The 20,961-nt window shown below is 39.0% G+C and overlaps 1 protein-coding gene across 1 annotated transcript; it reads right to left on the reverse strand.

The window, feature by feature from the left end:
• Nucleotides 1-6,877: 6,877 nt before the first annotated feature.
• On the reverse strand, nt 6,878-19,472 carry LOC134798072 (uncharacterized). Its single transcript, XM_063770408.1, has 6 exons — nt 19,443-19,472; nt 12,258-12,426; nt 12,024-12,157; nt 9,614-9,653; nt 7,489-7,692; nt 6,878-7,130 (listed from the first exon to the last, which is right to left on the reverse strand). Exons 1-6 carry the CDS (start codon nt 19,470-19,472, stop codon nt 6,931-6,933), a joined length of 777 nt encoding a protein of 258 aa, XP_063626478.1. The 3' UTR covers nt 6,878-6,930.
• Between the last annotated feature and the right edge of the window lie 1,489 nt (nt 19,473-20,961).

Here is a 20,961-nt window from a genome sequence, read left to right on the forward strand (position 1 = left end):
TCCATTTTGTTTTATTGTAAAACCCATGGTCTAATAAAACATGGTCTTCTATTCCCAGAGTGACACGGGCCTACGTCACAATAACATTGCCACTTTATTTCAACATAACATGTTACATGGGTACATTATACCTATGGTTAATAAGTAAAAATATTTCTTTATAATTTTATAATTTTCATTTATATGTATTTTATCTTAAATTTTACAATAACACGTCATTTTTAATTATTCGTTAGCAATATCTTCCGATTCACGAAAGAAATTTCACACGTTCGGGTAATTCTGTTCACATTACTGGCAACACAGGATAGCGCTGTCACATTTGACAATTCGGATCTAGATAACTTCATGCCCTGACCGTCATCCTTGTCGAACGCGTGTTAATTGTTATTTCCTTCTCGCTCAGTGTCAGCAGTCGCAGTGTTTTCCAAACTTTTCACGTCGTAAGCTTGGTAATTAATGTGTAACTGTGAATTAGTTTTTCAAACGTTTGTCTTGTATAGATAAATAAAGTTTAATTTAATACATTAGATTTGTTTTATTTTACTATGTTTCTACATGAATAACTTAAAATTAATGCCGTTAAAATAATTTTCACCGTTGGTTAAAATTCTCCCACATTTTAAAGTTTGAGAACCTGTAAACAGCATGATGACGTAGGCCCGTGTCAGTTAGGTCATACGCGAATCTCGGAATAGAGTACCAGGCGGAGTATATTATTATACCATGGTAAAACCGTAAAATATAGCTGCTTAATATAATATAATCATAATATAATTAATATTTATCTTGCCACAGAGGAGTCAAAATATTGTGTAATGTGGAGTCTTGCAAGTTAGCGCTTCGCGTCTCCTTTGACGCGGGCCGAAATACCGACAAAAAACGGAGAACAAGGCGCGAAGGCGTGAACAATCTGCGAAATCGACGCCACACTCGCGTTCGCAGTGTTGCCAGGTCCAATCTGAAAAATCCAGAAGATACATGTCCTAAAAATCAGGAGATTTGAAATAAAATCAGGAGACAAAAATTTGTCATAAAAATAATTTTCATTCATATAGTAAGGCGTGTCCAGACTACTCCAGACAGAGGTGATCAAATCGACCGATTTGATCAGAAATGAAATTGGTGGCAATTTCCAATTTAATCACCAATTTAAGATTTTTGTGCTATTACAGCCCCTTAAATTGAATAAATGCCCCAAAACGAAAATACTGGCGTCACAAATTGGTATTCTTGCGTCCGCACTCCATTTTATCGGAAATATCGCTCATAATCGGTCATTTCGTTTCGTTCTGAAACTGTGGCAAAGGTTGATGTTACACTTACACACTACCTACGATTGAATTTATGGCCGCCCTACACTGCACTCTAAAAAATGAAGACCAACTAAGATGGTAATATCACTATCGGTAATATCGCTCATAATCGGTCATTTCGTTTCGTTCTGAAACTGTGGCAAAGGTTGATGTTACACTTACACACTACCTACGATTGAATTTATGGCCGCCCTACACTTGGCTTGAAGAACCCTGGCGTTAAATTTATGTAATAATATTAAATGATTGTGAACTTCTAAAATCCAGGAGATTTTTCGGTAAAATCAGGAGATCAGGAGATACACCCCGAAATCAGGAGATATCCTGGAAAATCAGGAGATCTGGCAACACTGCGCGTTCGCGGCTTTGGCCGCGATTCACGCGCATAGTCTGGAGGGGGCCAAAGAGAATATAATCACTACGTTTTAAGAGACGGGACTTCCATACTAGCGACTTGATTGGTCTGTGTATATGTTTGGTTATCCAATCATTACCAACATGTACGACAAAGAACTGTCAAAGAACAATAGTACCAACATAACATACTTAAATAGTGCAGTATGCTACACGCTTGCGAATTTTATCGATATCGATAAATTGGGGAGGGTGGAAACATGAGCCCCTGTCAACAAATTTCGTACTCGAAATCAGGTTAGAATCGAGTTCACATTTAAGTCGTATGTTATATATAGTGATCTTTGAGTGGACTAATACATGGTTGAACTTAAATGTGAACACGACTTTTATTTGTTAAAATAAAAATATGTAAAATGATTTTTTTTTAATAATTTAATATAATTAATTTAAAATACATCCCGACGGTTCGACGGTCCACAGGTAACAGAGGAAAATGTGTTGAACACACATTTTCCAGCAAACAATAACACAGCATTTAGTAGAGAACAGAGTATCTATGACAGACGTTTTTTTTAAGTAGTGATGTCCTTCACACCTGTAGATTTCACATGTAATCGAGATTGACCGTGGTTCTTTACAACTGTAATTATCTATGTGTATTTATAAAACACCTGTAGCCGTTCACAGTGCATTACAGGTGCCTGTAGCCTGTACTCTTGTAACCTGTAACTTGTAACTTTATAAAACTGGGCCCTGATTAAATGTTTTTTTTTTTTTATATTATATTCTTGAATAATAAAATTAAGTCTTCCATTACAACTTATTTGACCCACTGCGTGCATCTGAAAACATTTAATAATTAAAACAGACTCACATACATTTTCTTATATTTTAGGTTAAAATCTTAAATAATAGGGAATATTACGCAACACTCTGCGTAGGTAGCGCCACTACCACTATCTGTCACAATCTGGGGGTCTACCGCGAAACAAGAAAATAAAAATTTCGTTATCTAACCTCTCTATCACTCTTGCACATTCGAGCGATAAAGAGGCAGATAACTAAATTTAGATTTTCGCGTTTACCGGTAGGCCCTTGTTAACAAACCGCCTTGATGCATCAATGTCATAATTTATAGTCTGTGAAAACTTGTCAAAAAACAGTTTAAGGCAGAGTATGTATAAGTTAGTCTATGAATTTTCTAGAGTCGGTAGTGCTGCACTCTGGCGGCAGAACATTGCAGTAATATCCCCTATTATTAGATTCCAAAAATATATAATAATATATCCATTCCATTAATACACAGATGATAGATAATTTTCCACTAAAAATATTCGGAGAAATAATTATAGTGATGTTGTATGCAAGTTACCAGGAAATTCACTCATTTTATTTTATTTACTATTTACATTGATAAAAAATTAGGCTGCAGTCGATATCGATACTTTGTATCGATACTTGTAGTACATCCCTAGTTCACAATGAAAGTGGATATGAAATATCTAATTTTCGATGTGTTTATAGCCTGCTACACCAAAATAAGGCTAAAAGTATCTATAGCAATACTTACCGGTCTTCATCTAATGGAAATTTCGTCATAAACTTCCTTTTTTGCTATTTTCGCGAGTGTATCAATTTCCACATATTTCGCACTGAAACAACTTAGTTTTCGGTGGCATTTAAACAAAATCTATAGACTCACTGTATGTTCTTATCACGTTTGACTGTTTTGGAAAATAACGAAAGCTTTTAAAAAAGAAATTGCAAGTAATACGTAAGTAAAACCTACGAACCGCCATGACAAGCTACAAAGCAATGTGGCTGACAGTTGACATGACAGATGAATAGCACTGACGTTTTATTTTGTTTTTTTGGCTATGGCTAGGTCACTATAGTCCATACAAAACCTTTTTTTGTTCCTAGTTGCGTCAGCCTGGTGACGACTACCAGCGATATCTACTATTAAGGCCCCATCACACGACAGCTTAAAAAGCGTTGCGTCAAAACCCGACGTTGGCGCTTTTTTACCGTTTCTAATATTTGTGTTCATATGAACGCTTAAAAATCACTTGCGAGTCGTACTGCCACGTATGCATCTCAGCAAAGCCATACTTTATTTGCTATAACGACGTATTATTTGAATATAGCTTGAATATTTCAGGAATTAGTAAGCATAAGTTGACATTTTTAAGGTGAAACTAATAATAATTTTGACGATTGCCACCAAAAATTGACACTTGACAGCTAACTGACAGCAGCGCCGGCGCTTTTTTAACGCTTGTGAGAACAGATCCACGGAGTTCCGTATGACCAATTCAATTAACGGCCAACGCTCCATCCATCCATTTGTGTCATTCAAACGCTTTTTTAACGCGCGTCGAAAAAGCTGCCGTGCGAACGGGGCCTAACCGTAAGAAAACCTAGGTACAACAGTATTCGGTAGATGGCTATGCAGGGATGTTGCGAATATTCGCATCCGCATCCGCGGAACATCCGCATTATTTTCAACATCCGCATCCGCATTAAATCGATGCGGAGCTAATGCGGATGCGGATGTCGAACAAGTCGGTACAGGAACGTCTTAGCGGCGGTGTAAGGCCCCATTCGCACGACAGCTTAAAAAGCGTTGCGTTAAAACCAAACGTTGGCGCTTTTTTACCGTTTCCAATATTTGTTGTTCATATGAACGCTTAAAAATCACTTGTGAGTCGTACTGCCACGTACGCATCTCAGCAAAGCCATACTTTGTTTGCTATTACGACGTATTATTTGAATATAGCTTGAATATTTAAGGAATTTGTAAGCATAAGTTGACATTTTTAAGGTGAAACTAATAATAATCTTGACGATTGACACCAAAAATTGACACTTGACAGCCAACTGACAGCAGCGCCGGCGCTTTTTTAACGCTTGTGAGAACAGATTTTTAACGCTTGTGAGAACAGATACACGGAGTTCCGTACGCTCTATTCAATTTGACGCCAACGCTCAACGCCGAAAATCGAACAGTGCTCGATAAAAAAGCGCCGCGCTTAAAAACCGCCTTCGTGTGAATACATACATGGTTATCCATTTGCGTCATTCAAACGCTTTTTTAACGCGCGTTGAAAAAGCTGCCGTGCGAACGGGGCGTAAGTGCTAGGTAATTTCGTCATTACCTATTAAACGAAATCGTCTAGATCCAGAAAAGTCTGCCAAGTTACTGTTTATTAAATATAATGCACCTATATTCTTGCTCAAATACTAAACCTTACTAAAAATGTAATATTTAACGTTTTTTAAGTACCTAATCTTGACATCCGCATCCGCATCCGCGGATGTGAGCCTTTAAATATCCGCACCCGCGGATGTCAAAAAGTCTGCATCCGCAACATCCCTGGTAGGCAGATACATAGTTTCATCTAAAAGTTCGGTGGCCGTTTGCGTGACTGTATCTGTCGACGGATTTCGTTTGCAATAAAATGTACGCACCGCGTAAATAAATACCTACTCATTAATAGGTAATACAGAAAATCCGAACAAAACCTCTGATGTCGTCTAAAGTAGACCCCGACTACCCACTTTTGTCTTTCTTATTTATTGCACATCCATATTTCTTATTCTGATTTGAGCGAGGATGATAACTTCGATGATTATATTATACACAACAAGCCGTAAAGTGCCTAGATAATCAAATAGGCAACGAAATTATCAAACCCAGCAAGTTGAGAGTAAAAAGAAAATGGCGCTGTAAAGGCCTTCGACAGTTTTACGACCGTCTATAAAAATTGTCCTAACAAGAGACATTTTAAATCTACGGGAGTAGACGATAAAGTTGATAATTCGATGAACCGTGATGATAAATTTTATAAATGCGATGATGAAATTTGTAACATGTAATTTTTTCACATATATCCTTAAAAATAAGTAGATAGAGTCAGACCAAGAAGTCTGCAGCGATTTTGATAGCTCACGCAGTGCAAGTGTTATTTTAAACGTCTTGCACTGCGAGGGCTATCAAAATCGCTGCAAACTTTTCTTGGTCTGACGCCTTAATGAAGACTATTTGTATAGAGTTTGCAGTGTCAGAGCCACATAAAGGCAAATTCCCATGAAAGTCATTCCACAGGCACTCCACTCTTTGTCACTCCAAAGTCTATGCGAAGTAGTTTACCTATTTAATGTAAAAATTGAGGTAATTCAGGGAAAGAAAATAAAAATATTTCTTTCTTGGAATGTCGTTTAGTTATAAATTATGAGTCATTTACTGACAAAAAGTTTAGGCCACAGTTCAAATTTTCAGAAATATGGGGTTAAACCTATCGGGTTATCGAGGCTCACGATGTATATATGTCGCAGTCGGATCGTATAATCCGCCGTATTACATTACGGCTAGCCGTTTTCAAAAACAGGGGCGTTTTGAAATGCGGCGGTTTAACGATTAGCCGGATTGAATGCGGCTGAATGAGAATCCGCCGGAATGTATTCGGCGCCATACGTTCTTCAACACGGCTAGCCGTAATGTAATACAGCGAGTCATTAGCCGCCGCTTTGACAGTTTTTAGTTCCCATTTTTAACACCCGTGGCGCTGCCTGACAAACGCTGGGGTGTCCATCAAATCTGGAGTTCGTCGGACTGTTTCTTTTCAAAAAACATTTCTTTCGCAACTTAACTAGACGGAGCCCCGCTTCGCGGGGCTCCTATTTCTGAGCGGTTTGCCCTTCGGGCATCTGAAGCTACCTAACGAACCTAACCTACCTACCTATTGATTTAGTGAGACGTCCGTGAAAACATTACACTTTGGGGAAAAAAGCGTAGGTAGGTAAGTAGGTTAGGTTCGTTAGGTAGATTCAGATGCCCGAAGGGCAAACCGCCCAGAAATAGGAGCCCCGCTTGCGGGGCTCCGTCTATTTAAGTTGCGAAGGAAATGTTTTGGAAAATAAACACATGTAGTGCGGTGGGACCATGGTAAAAATAAATTAAATTGCAAACATTGTCAAACTCCGGTTACGTAGGCGACCGAAAGAACTGGTCACTCTACAATCTAAAATAGTAGTACGATGCGGCTAAACGTTGGCCGCCTTATTGAAGAACGTATCGCAATGACAATCCGGCTAATCGTCGAACCGCCGCATTTCAAAATGCCCCTGTTTTTGATAACGGCTAGCCGTAATGTAATACGGCGGATTATACGATCTGACTACGACATATATATAAATAAATAGCTTAATCTTAATTAAATATGAGTTTACACATGCGTATAATTAACAAGTGCGTCTATTCCACATTATCCAACTCTTCCATTTTCTGATACGCCTGCTTCAACTCCTTAAGCAAGGTCGTCACTTGCGACTTGTGAACCAGCAAGGTGTCCTGCCCGCGTTCACCAGTGACATCCTCCGAGTGTAGCGATAGCTTTATTGTGTCCACTGTTCCTTCGGGTCCAGGGCTCGTCGTTATGTCTGTCAGCCTGTTGACTGAAATAAAATAATATTTAATGTGTTAATACTAATGTTACTGCTACTGAATTACACAACTTTATACTTTCTAAGCCCCTTATTTATACAACTTAGCAAACCTTTGTTAAATTAACTTACAAGCACGGATGTCAAAATGACGATACGGACAAACGATTATCGAAAGCTTGTGAGTTGACATTATGAATATAGGTAACGCCATAAGTATCTGTATTTCCTGGTAATGTTGCGGCTGCTTTATTTAGCGCACAGCCGCAAGCGTAAGTGTCCCACTCAGTCCAAGGTCACGAATGAGCTACCACGAACTGACTGCAGCTTCGCGAACAAATAAAGGCAAAAGATAACAATGTGCACTCACCCATGAATCCGCTAGTCAGTACTTTGGCCTCATACGCCTCCCTGCCATTGTCTGCCGCTTCAGCCAGCGCTGACGCGTGTGTCCTCGGCAGACCGAGTACCAGGAGATCACGAGTTAGTTGGGAGCCGGGGCAGCCGCCGCGCCAAGTCTGCCGCAACACCCAGCGAATGGCTGCTGCAGCTCTGGCGGATTCCTCGCGAGACGCTAAAATAGATTATTCGTTTATTAATCCACTTTGATCGTAGTGTTCTTCATTTTGGAAGAAATAAGTGTATACAGTACGTTGGGATAAGATTGAATGGTTTTTTCATGAGGGGTAAGATAAAAAGCCGCCCGTAATGCTTCGTTATTATGGGCGGCTTTTCATTTTACCCCTCATGAAAAAACCATTCAATCTTACCCCAACTCGTCACTATTAGTCTTTTTTTAAACTGCACATCAGAAAACAACATTTCGTGTTCGAATTTTGTTAACAGCATAAATTTGATGAGCTAGAGACTCCCTAAACTAGAGTTCCGCCAACTCGCCTGTCAGGTCAAATCGTTTATAGGTTTAGCCATGCTTTAGCTAAGTAGCTAAAAAACCGGACAAGTGCGAGTCGGACTCGCCCACCGAGGGTTCCGTACTTTTTAGTATTTGTTGTTATAGCGGCAACAGAAATACATCATCTGTGAAAATTTCAACTACCTAGCTATCACGGTTCGTGAGATACAGCCTGGTGACAGACGGACGGACGGACAGCGGAGTCTTAGGGTCTCCCCTGATATATCGACGCGCATTCGGCAAAAGCCGATAGGAAAAAGCTTTATGTCCACGCAATAAGAGCGAAAAAGCCGTCGACGCGTCGGCAGGCGCCGGTCGATGCGCGCCGAGCCGAACGACGACTTTTTCGCTCTTATTGCGTGGACATAAAGCTTTTTCCTATCGGCTTTTGCCGAATGCGCGTCGATATATCAGGGGAGACCCTTAGAGTCCCGTTTTTACCCTTTGGGTACGGAACCCTAAAAAGTACAGTCATAGTTAGTAATGTACAGTTACTGTAATACCTAATACCTCTGTATATATCTATTATGTAAATAATGCTAAATAAATTAGCTGAAAAATGCTGCTACGGTATGCAACACGGTATATTTAATGTCCAATGAAAAGAATCTCGTTTGCTCAAATCGGACTTCACCTCAGTGATCTACTTCCCAACCCGTAGGAGCGTGTTGCCGCCCACCATTTAGCAGTTAGTCACTTGACTTGCGGCCCGATTCGAACTTTAAGATATAGATGGTCAAGCAAATCTTGTCAGTAGAAAAAAGCGCGAAATTCAAATTTTCTATGGGACGATATCCTTTCGCGCCTAGATTTTTCAAATTTGCCGCCTTTTTCTACTGACAAGATCTGCTTGACCCAGTATACGTCAGTTAATAGATCTAGAAACGACATGGATTACATATTGTCAGTGTCAAATGTGACGTTTATTCAAACAAAAACTTCACTTATGACATTGACACATCTAATCCATATCGTTTCCTAGATCCATTAATTGACGTTTCTTAAAGTTCGAATTGGGCAGTTGCACGTGTATCATGGACATCGTGGTATGTACGCGTTGAAAATGTTGTATATTGTTTTTAAATTTCTAAACAAAATGTAGGTATTAGTGAAATTACCCATATCTTGTTCTGCACTTATTTTTGGATGAAAGCCATAATTTAGTTTTATATGTGGCTCAATGAAAGGATAATACAATTTCATAATGGCTTCACGCATATCAGATAGAGTGAATTAGTCCCTTCATGAGGGACGCTGAAACTTTGTAAAACCCGAACTAACTCGCACAGTCTAGTTTTATGACAATAGGTGCCAAGTTCCACTGTGCGTTTACAACTTGGCGAACTCATGTTCACTAATGTTCCTTTGCATTCATACAAAATTATGTAGGTTTAAATATAAGTACATCCAGACATAATAAATTACATTAAAGTGTCACTCAGCTTATGAATACAAAGTTTTTATGCAAGTGGAAATAATTAACCTATTTAGGTGGTCCAAATTAAAATCATAAGTACATACATCGATTAATATTTTTTTAAACAAACACAAATAATGTTAGTACTATAAAAATGTTACTTACATAAACTAGTGGCCCTTAATATATCCATGATTCCATCTTCCTAGAAACATAAACTCATGTTAAATTTATACAGTACGTTCAAATTCAAACAGCAACATTCCTAACTGTACATCGGTGGACCTTATTACAAAAGGCATAAGGTTCATCGATGCACAGTTAGGTAACAGTGTGGGCGATGGTACCTACGTACAGTCACAGCATCCTAAGGCCTCATTCTGACGAACGCTTTTACAACGCGCGTTAGAAAAGCGTTTGAATGACACAAATGGATACATGTGTATTTATTCACACGATGGCGGTGGCGCTTTTTATCAAGCGTTGTTGGATATGCGACTTTAAGCTTCGGTCGTTAAATCGAATTTAGCGTGAGGATGAATTTAAGCGCTTTTATGACGCGCGTTGAAAAAGCGCTCGTGTGATGGGGCCTTAAGGCCCCATTTCGCACGGGAGCTTTAAAAGCGTCGCGTTAAAACCCGACGTTGGCGCTTTTTTACCGTTTCTAATATTTGTGTTCATACGAACGCTTAAAAATCACTTATGAGTCGTACTGCCACGCATCTCAGCAAAGCCATACTTTATTTGCTATTACGACGTATTATTTGAATATAGCTTGAATATTTCAGGAGTTAGTAAGCATAAGTTGACATTTTTAAGGTGGAACTAATAATAATTTCGACGATTGACACCAAAAATTGACACTTGACAGCCAACTGACAGCAGTGCCGGCGGTTTTTTAACGCTTGTGAGAACAGATACACGGAGTTCCGTATGATCAATTCAACGCTCAACGCCGAAAATCGAACAGTGCTCGATAAAAAAGCGCCGCGTTTAAAAACCGTCTTCGTGTGAATACATACATGGTTATCCATTTGTGTCATTCAAACGCTTTATTAACGCGCGTCGAAAAAGCTGCCGTGCGAACGGGGCCTAAAGGATAGGGTTTTTTTTAAAGTTTACGAATACCTAATCATAATCAACTAACTGGGGGGCAATTTTTGAAATTCGACCGTTCGATTTCGTGTAGTTCGTTCAGTAATATCTCCACTACTAGGCATTTAAATTCTACTAATAAAGTTGAAAACGAGTGGTCAATACCGCTCGATTCCCAATTTCTATCACTCGTATTTAAAAAAAAATTAACATATCGCCGTTTTCCAGTGTTGGCCGAAAGTTAATCCAAATTGAAAATGTTGGCCATTAACCATTATAAATTGAACCTTAAACCGTAACGGACGATTACAGTTTACGATTCAATTTATAATGGTCAAGGGCCAACATTTTCAATTTGCATTAACTTTCGGCCAACACTGCCGTTTTCCATAGATTTTCGAGTGACGAAATCGAGCGATCGAAATTCAAAAGTCGCTTCCCTGACGATAAAATATAACTATGAGAAAAATCTTGAACAAAATGTATTTGTATTTCCATTGTCACCAAATCGAGAGTTCAAATTACTTAGTTATAACTGCAAAGTGCGAAGCAAAGTAGTAATTAGTTGTAAGTGCAAAATAAGCAGTAAGTGCGTTGTACGTACCACTGAAGGTCATGAATCTTCAAAAGATCCACAATGAAATTACCTTGTGACGAAGAATAGTGGGTTTTAGTTATAGCAAAAAGCCAAATGCTATTTTCTCACAAAAAGCGTGGACTCACAGAAAGGACGTTTTTCCGTATCCATGTAACTAAATGCGTCTACCTATTCTTGAACATGTTGCTCAGAAATATTTATATCACTATTTACAAAAGAAACATACATAGGAACGTATTTTTATATACATACATATTAGTGAATGTACCTATAAAACTCTAATAGGGTAGAAAAAACGATGCATTTATACGTGAATATGAAATACACTTTGTGTGAATATTTTTCTATTCCATAAACACACATTTGCAACATTATTTAGTCGCGTCTTTTAAAATTGAATTGAACTGTCTTAAAATATGATATTCCGAGTGAACAGCAATATTGTAACTTTATTTCGGACTAAAGTCTACAGACTTCTAGCATACTAAATAAACGCTATAACTTTAGCTACTTTATTATTTCCTCTAAAATTCACAAACAGCAAAAACTATGTAGCCTATGTAGGTGAGTACGTATATAAAGGCCGTAACACACTATCGCACCGCACCGCGACCTTGGTGCGTCGCATCTATAAGTGAGAGCAAGAAACAGATATCTCTTTCTCGCTTTCACTGTCGCGGTGCGGTGCGATAGTGTGTTACCACTTTAAAGAAGTCTGAAGTTATGTCTAGAGGGAAGTCCGGGCAAGACTAATGTACTCACAGGCAGCTTGTCCACGATGTGCTGCAGCAATGCGCGGAACAAGGCGGCGGGCAGGCTGCCGAGCGCGTGCAGCGCCGCCAGCGGCCACAGGGGTAGGCCGAGCAGCACTTGGGTACTCACAGGCAGCTCGTCCACGATGTGCTTCAGCAGCGCGCGGAACATGGCGGCGGGCAGGCTGCCGAGCGCGTGCAGCGCCGCCAGTGATCTTGATTGAACTGAGGTGCCCAATGGGGTAGTTTGTAAGTACCGCCTACCTTGGGGCAGTTTACGTTGGGTCATAATTGAGCGGACAGAATGCTTCCATGTTATTTCCATTCACTGTCGGAACACGACGGCAGGCAGGCTGCCGAGCGCGTGCAGCGGCCACATAGGGCAGGCCGAGCAGCACTTGTGTACTCACAGGCAGCTCGTCCACGATGTGCTGCAGCAGTGCGCGGAACATGGCGGCGGGCAGACTGCCGAGCGCGTGCAGCGCCGCCAGCGCCCACAGCGGGCAATCGCCATCCGAACAGAACTTGAATTTCTGCAGAGGTAAATTATGGTGTTCTTATGAACCAATATGCGAAGCTCTTAAATCTAATTTTGGTGAGGGTTTTATATTAGGTTCAGTTCCTATGATCCATGTTACCAATATATACTTACCTAGGTAATTATTCTCAAAATTTGAGCTAGTCGCGCGTTGTTGGACAACCCCCTAATCTAATAGATTCAGCCTCAGGCAAAACCGCCTACAGTGTAACATAAGTATTATATATTACGTACATAATTTCTGAAACCGTAATTCAGTTGAGTTTTCGCTTTGTAATTTATAAACCTTAAATTACTCACGTTTCTCTAAAATACCAACACTGATTAATAGTTTATTGAAAACTGTCAACTAATTCTAAAGGGAACTCGGAAGTAGGGAGACAGTGTCGTTAGGTGCGTTATACATATGTTCATATCATATCGACTCAACCCTCAGAGACATCAATTTATATTAAAAGATATACACGGTGGCTAAAAAATAACTGCATTCCTGTTGCCAGGCAGGTTTTGGGATTATACTGAGCAACTTTTACTATGGGACCAACCCCGAAATCGCGAAAAAAAAAGTACCCTCCCATAAGAAATGGACCAGCCACAATGTATGAAAAAGCCAATTTTTTTTTCCCAATTTCGAGGTTGGTCCCATAGTAAAAGTTGCTCAGTATAATCCCAAAACCTCCCTCGCAACGGGAATGCAGTTATTTTTTGGCCAACCTGTATTTGACGACCTAATTTGAGACACACTTATTTTATAATCCCAAAGAAAAAGTGAACCTCACACCCTCACACTTAAATATAATTCATAGTCATAACGATTAGTTGTTAACACGATACCAAGTTACCAACACATAGTTGATAACACGATACCAACATATAATGTAGGTGTAAACAAGACATCATACTTACCATAACAGTATGTCAGCCCGTTTGGTCTGAAACACAGATAACAGTTAAATTATCATACAAACTGCAAACACGTACGACTCATATACGCAAGTGAACACACCCCGTTAACTTCATGTACTTTGTCATACGTAGGTCACTGTCATTTAGTATCTACAAAATATAAAATTTACACGTAGGTACCTATAGACTATAGTTATAGACGAAGTATAAACAGATAAGTCACCTCACTCAAGCAATTACTAGTTTTTACGCTTTTGTAGCTTTTCTAATCATTAATATCTCCGTCGCTTTGACGGGGGCAGCTTCAAAAACGAGTGCGATAAGGACAAATCCAGCTTAAGCGAAAAATTCTGCGTAAAATCTCAGAATTCGAGGTTTCTTTCTTGACATTTTCCTGCTCTAAAACTTAACCAATCGTAACGGAATTTTGGGAAAGGAATGAGAAATAGTCCGGTGGCCGGCTGCATGAAACAAACCTCATCAAAAAATAGAATATACCTACCCTGTAGAGGTACCTGACATTTAGTAGCTTCCAACGCACTTGGTCGGCCTAGGCTTAACCTGGCAGATTTTGTACAAATGGCAAAAACGTTGGACAAAAATTCATCAAAAAAAACCTCATCGAAAAATAGAATGAAACTTATTTAATTACACAAACGGGTCTACCGCGATATAATTTCATTGTTTTTACCTTTAATTCCGACGTTTCAGCTGAGTTGCACCAGCTGTGGTCACGGAAAGACACTTTCACTTGTGGTCTTTCCGTGACCACAGCTGGTGCAACTCAGCTGAAACGTCGGAATTAAAGGTAAAAACAATGAAATTATATCGCGGTAGACCCGTTTGTGTAATTAAATATGTGTACAAAACGCGAGAGTTTAAAGTGTTAGAATGAAACTTGTATGGTAGGATACCTGACCTTGAGGACAGTAAAAAAAAATTGGTCGGCCTCACCTTAGCCTGGCAGTTTTTGCAGTCCAACCAGATTTATTGGGTCACGTGAGAGCTACAATTTACCTCATCGAAAAATAGAATGAAACAAACGGATTATAATAGCTAAAATAAGCCTGTTGACGTATGTCTTGGTCGGCCTCACCTTAACCTGGCAGTTTTTGCAGTCCGACCAAATTTATAAAAAAATCATCAAAAATTTTTTATCGAAAAATCGTATGAAACTGGTATGGTACGATGGCTGCCTTTGAGGACAGTAAAAAAAAAGTGGTTGGCAAAATCCTGTGTTGGCAGGTTCCTGTGTCCGACCAATTTTGTGGTACCACGTGAGAGCTACAATTTTACCTCATCGAAAAATAGAATGAAACAAACGGATTACAATAGCTAAAATAAGCCTGTTGACGTATGTCTTGGTCGGCCTCACCTTAACCTGGCAGTTTTTGCAGTCCGACCAAATTTATAAATAAAACATCAAAACATTTTTATCGAAAAATCGTATGAAACTTGTATGGTACGATAGCTGCCTTTGAGGACAGTAAAAAAAAAGTGGTTGGCCAAATCCTGTGTTGGCAGGTTCCTGTGTCCGACCAATTTTGTGGTACCACGTGAGAGCTACAATTTACCTCATCGAAAAATAGAATGAAACAAACGGATTATAATAGCTAAAATAAGCCTGTTGACGTATGTCTTGGTCGGCCTCACCTTAACCTGGCAGTTTTTGCAGTCCGACCAAATTTATAAAAAAAATCATCAAAAATTTTTTATCGAAAAATCGTATGAAACTGGTATGGTACGATGGCTGCCTTTGAGGACAGTAAAAAAAAGTGGTCGGCCAAATCCTGTGTTGGCAGGTTCCTGTGTCCGGCCAATTTTGTGGTACCACGTGAGAGCTACAATTTTACCTCATCGAAAAATAGAATGAAACAAACGGATTATAATAGCTAAAATAAGCCTGTTGACGTATGTCTTGGTCGGCCTCACCTTAACCTGGCAGTTTTTGCAGTCCGACCAAATTTTTAAAAAAATCATCAAAATTTTTTTATTGAAAAATCGTATGAAACTGGTATGGTACGATGGCTGCCTTTGAGGACAGTAAAAAAAAGTGGTCGGCCAAATCCTGTGTTGGCAGGTTCCTGTGTCCGTCCAATTTTGTGGTACCACGTACCACGTGAGAGCTACAATTTACCTCATCGAAAAATAGAATGTAACAAACGGATTATAATACCTAAAATAAACCTGTTGACGTATGGCTTGGTCGGCCTCACCGTAGCCTGGCAGTTTTTGCAGTCCGACCAAAATTGTGGTACCACGTGACAGCTACAATTTACCTCATCGAAAATAGGATGAAAAAAAAAACGGATTATAATAGCTAAAATAAACCTGTTGACGTATGGCTTGTTACGGACGGCTTTCATAAATTCAATGTGGCAGTGTGCGGCAGAATCCACTTGCATCAAATTTGATGCAACACATTGTGGCTGGACGTTAAGAGATGAAATGTATAAGATCAAATGGTTTGAAGGACACATAACGCCTTTGCGAGTCGAAGAAATAACAATAGATAAGTCGGAGTCTGGGGAAAGTTCGTCAGACTTCGACTCCGAAGATGATTATGATTAACAGTAATTATTAACAATAAAAGGGTTATTTCCACTAGTTACCACCAAGTTCTTATCAGTGGTAACTACTGGGAATTATTTTCCCACCTTTTACCAGTGGTAACTACTGGGAAAAAAAAATCCTAGTAGTTACCACCAACTCGGTTTGGTGGTACCTACTGGGAATTTTTATTCCCAGTAGTTACCACTGGTAAAAGGTGGGAATTTCTTTTCTACAAACCGAGCTTCGAAGGAGAAATGCTACAGTTGATGGAAAAAAGGCTTATTTGATGCAAAGATAATCACTTAATATATGTGAGCTTATCTTGTGTATTTTACCGTTTATTAAAATTTTGGAAGGCTCACGTGCAGTTTTTCCTCTTATATTACAAGTGTTCGATTGAAAACTAAGCTTTGGTGTATACCTGGATCACCTGCATGTACAAGAAGGCGTTTCATATACGCCCGCCCATCAGATAGGTACACAAAGTCATGATGCGTATGGAATACAGCATGTGTGGCCAAGCCATTATGCCCTAAATTATGTACTACTTCGTTAAAACTTAGCTTACCTGTGTATTTACTCTTTCCAAAATATTTATCTTCCTTAAAATGCAGCCTACACAAACGGTCTTTGTCATTTGCCTTAGTTTTTGGTACTCAAAGCTTTTTCTCACCGATTTATGCATATCGGGTCCTTGGAAAAAAAGGGAGATCCTGTAGGTATATTTCCACAATTTGTCGCACACTATTGCAGTATTGTGGAGAAAAAATAACATACAACCGAATTGATAACCTCCTCCTTTGGGATTTGGAAGTCGGTTAAAAAAGGAGAATGTTTACAATTTATTGGAAACAATATATGTGATTTGACAGTGACAGCAACTCCACTATGGAGGCGCCACCTGGCGTGATAAAATGTCAGTTATGCCTCCTCATTCTATCTGTAGTGGAAAAGTAGGATATACGATTCAAAACTTATCAAAAATTGATGAAATCTTTTTATTTTTGACATCTGTGAGACATCATCTCAACGTAAGTGTTACTCTGAAACCACGTCAGTAGTTAGAAAACGTTATTTAGATATTAGATAGATTTATGAATAAAATTTGAACTGAATGTTTTCTTTTTTTTTTAAAGCCCTCTAAGACCTCCATGGACTCATTTACTTATGACTTTTTTCAGTTAGCATTATAAAGTTAAGTTCAAGCTGCGAAGAAACCATATTTTCAATATAGAAATTATTATTCTTTATAAATGTGGTCGGACTGCAAAAACTGCCAGGTTAAGGTGAGGCCGACCAAGACATACGTCAACAGGCTTATTTTAGCTATTATAATCCGTTTGTTTCATTCTATTTTTCGACGAGGCAAAATTGTAGCTCTCACGTGGTACCACAAAATTGGTCGGACACAGAAACCTGCCAACACAGGATTTGGCCGACCACTTTTTTTTTACTGTCCTCAAAGGCAGCCATCGTACCATACCAGTTTCATACGATTTTTCGATAAAAAATTTTTGATGATTTTTTTATAAATTTGGTCGGACTGCAAAAACTGCCAGGTTAAGGTGAGGCCGACCAAGACATACGTTAACAGGCTTATTTTAGCTATTATAATCCGTTTGTTTCATTCTATTTTTCGATGAGGTAAATTGTAGCTCTTACGTGACCCAATAAATCTGGTCGGACTGCAAAAACTGCCAGGCTAAGGTGAGGCCGACCACTTTTTTTTTTACTGTCCTCAAGGTCAGGTATACTACCATACAAGTTTCATTCTATTTTTCGATGAGGTTTTTTTTGATGAATTTTTGTCCAACGTTTTTGCCATTTGTACAAAATCTGCCAGGTTAAGCTTAGGCCGACCAAGTGCGTTGGAAGGTACTAAATGTCAGGTACCTCTACAGGGTAGGTATATTCTATTTTTTGATGAGGTTTGTTCCGTTTGTTTCATGCAGCCGGCCACCGGACTAAAATGAATTAACTAAATCTGAACGTATTGGTTTTCGCGTTTATTGTTGCCGATTTTGTTTGCTAGGCGTCTGTTCATGGCGCATTTATATGGTAATTATTAGCGTATTAAAAAAAAAACTAGTTCTTATAAAAACATAACTATATCAGAACACAACCTAACAAGTAATAATAGTAATGTATTTGATAGTAACAGCTTTTGACAAAAACAAGGTTATTAGTGAATACTATATTAGGTACCTACTGTTGACCGACTTGCTAAATCTTTAACATCATTCCTTTATTCTGTTTACCGAACCCCCCTCTGCAGCGACCAAACATCTCCAGCTACGGATTTGCCTTCAAACTGACAGTTGAGACAACGGGGAGGCAAAGTAGTGTAACATTATTATGTCAGAAACTTCGAGCAACACCGGCTTCCGCAGGTCAGAAATCTTTAAGAGTAAAGCCCGCTCCACAGTCGTGCGCGAATCGCACGCCGCGATTCGCGCACAAGTGTGGAGCGGGCTCGAGAGTTTCTTTTAGTGTAAGTGACTGTTGCGGATTTTATCGCTGTAGTTTTTTTGTGACGATGCCTGTAGCTGATTGTAAATTTGTGTTCACCTGACGAAGCCTACTGCGTTGTGAATAGAAATCTTTTAATTTGAATGTTAGAAATCTTTTAAATATTGAATTAAATTATAAAAATTATATAAGTAGCCTGTTCTTTTAAATTATAAAATACAACGCCCTACATTTTCTATGTAAGAAATAAATACGCGTACCATGTTCCATACCATTTCCTATTAGGCAGAAAGCTGTGTTCACCAGGGACGTCCGCGGTAAGTGATGGGGGTTTGTTCAGTAGGTATTTATGAATGACTGCTACATTGGAAGTTTAGTCACGCGATTGGCGATACTATGAAAGACACAAATTGATGTGAATGGTGGACCTAAGTGCTTGCCGATGTGTTAAAACGTGAGAAGAGTTTACATTACAACATCTAAGATGATGATGACTTAAAAAAAGTTTTACAATATTACGCAGCGCCGTAATCATTTTGACAAAGAAAATTAATTTGATATCGAATAAGGATCATATTCACGGCTTTGTTTTCTCATAGGTTCTGGGGGCCAATTTTTGAAATTCGACCACTCGATTTCGTGTATTTCATTAAATAATATCTCCACTACTATATTATTATAGGCATTTAAATTCTACTAATAGAACTGAAATCGAGTGGTCAATACCAATAGATTCCAAATTTCGATTGCTCGTATTTCAAAAATTATCATTTCAGCGGGCATTACATTATACAATTCGCAGTGCGCTAATTAAGTGTTGCTAGGCGAGATAAAAAAGAGCTTGTCCATTACACTACACTAGCCAGCGACGCTAGTTAGTGTCTTATTTTCATTTCAGCAGTCATCATCGTTCGAATCGAACGTCGCGATTCGGTGGAAGGTCGCGTTTCGGTCGAATTCTTTGTACATTTCGAGAAGGACTTTGTTACCATCATTTCAAATGTCTTTGTTCTTGTAATCTTTATGTTTTTTATCCCATAAAAATGGCAGGTCTTTATAAAGTTCAATCATGTTTAGCAGTACTTCCTTTTCCCTAGTCTGTGGCTGCGTCATTTTGAACTGAAATGCAATAAATAAAACAATAAAACATCCATACGTTCGAGTGCGTCGGTGGCGTGCCGACAACTGACCTTACACAGTAAGCGCTAAGCGCGCTAAAACCATTTACACTATGCGTTCTAGTGCGCTAGATAGCGTTAGTGCGGCAGAGCACATGCGATCGCACTAGATTGGGTCACTAACTGGCTAACTGTATTTACATTATACTAAATTAGTGCGCTAACTCAGCTAGCGCACTGCAAATTGTATAATGTAATGCCCGCTTTCGCCGTTTTCCACCGATTTTCGAGTGACGAAATCGAGCGATCGAAATTCAAAAATCGCCCCCCTGGGCTACAACCGCGAAAATCGAAGTTCGCAAATTGCGGGCATTTTTCTCTGTCACTCTAATTACGCCGTCATTGGAGTAAAAGAGAAAGATCCCCGCAATTTGCGGATTTCGGTTTTCGCGGTAGCCCCTCTGGGGTTTTATACCTTTTTTACATAAAGCTAACCTCATAAAAATATTCACTTAAAATGTTGTGGTGGTACCAAAAAAAATTTAATGCACTGGTTTTATCGTTTACTCTTCGCACCTCCTCTACTATCTTGCTACGCCCACCTTAGTTGGAAACTCTTGGCGTTGATTGTGTAAGAATGGGGCGGATTTCCGATAGATGGAGTAAGGATTAAATTATATAATTTGAAGCAAAATTTGGTAGGTGACACAATTGCTATGAAGGGGTCCTCCTTCAAAACTTCTCATAAATTACAACAAACTTTAAGTAGCTATTTTAATTAACGTTATTGAGAAGATAGTCAGTTTGGTGCGACTGACTCTAAGTATTATAACTTATTGACCGAGCGTTAGGTCTCCATTTCAGCTTGGACAAAAATGATTTCGTATCTCCGGATGTTCTCGATTACAGGTCGCATTTCTCAACCGGTTCTCGTGAATTTTTGTAAGCAGGTTCAAGAATTAAATAGATTTTTTTGTCGATTCAGTTTTCAGATTTTTCCAAAATGGCGGAGCCATATGGTTTCGCGAGGTCTACGGCTCACAGAGCCACTGGTAATTATAGGTAGTTATGACTCATTTCATGTTAGAAACATTAACTTATGGGACTAATTTATGATTTGATGTAGAACAGATAATATACAGAGAAGATAATATATGTACCTAATATTATCTTTCTGATCGGCATATAATTATCCTTACCTACATAAATGTTATCGAATAATACTGCTTGTTGTTTATTGAACTGGCTCGGTAGAGGAGACCTAACTAGTACCTAATAAGTACGTCAGATTACTAGATATTAAAAAACTGAGGTTTATACAAGAAAGTGGAGAGATTTGAGTCTTCAGTCAATGTGCGTTCCCTAATATCACTATTAAAATTACCTAATCAAATTACACACGGTCGTTACTAGCATGAACACTCACAGTCTACCCACATAATACGATCTACATAAGTAGGACATTTGCATAGTATCTCCCAAAC

Source organism: Cydia splendana, chromosome 1, assembly GCF_910591565.1.
Source record: "Cydia splendana chromosome 1, ilCydSple1.2, whole genome shotgun sequence".
NCBI lineage: Eukaryota > Metazoa > Arthropoda > Insecta > Lepidoptera > Tortricidae > Cydia > Cydia splendana.

Bases quoted from the DNA above. Each gene is read 5' to 3' on its own strand.
- LOC134798072 (XM_063770408.1), bottom strand. From the start codon at position 19,472: ATGACGCAGCCACAGACTAGGGAAAAGGAA. The intron at 12,427-19,442 runs GTACTGCTAAAC...TTACCTCTGCAG, and splicing joins CACAGACTAGGGAAAAGGAA to AAATTCAAGTTCTGTTCGGA. The intron at 7,693-9,613 runs GTAAGTAACATT...AATCTATTTTAG, and splicing joins ATTAAGGGCCACTAGTTTAT to CGTCTCGCGAGGAATCCGCC.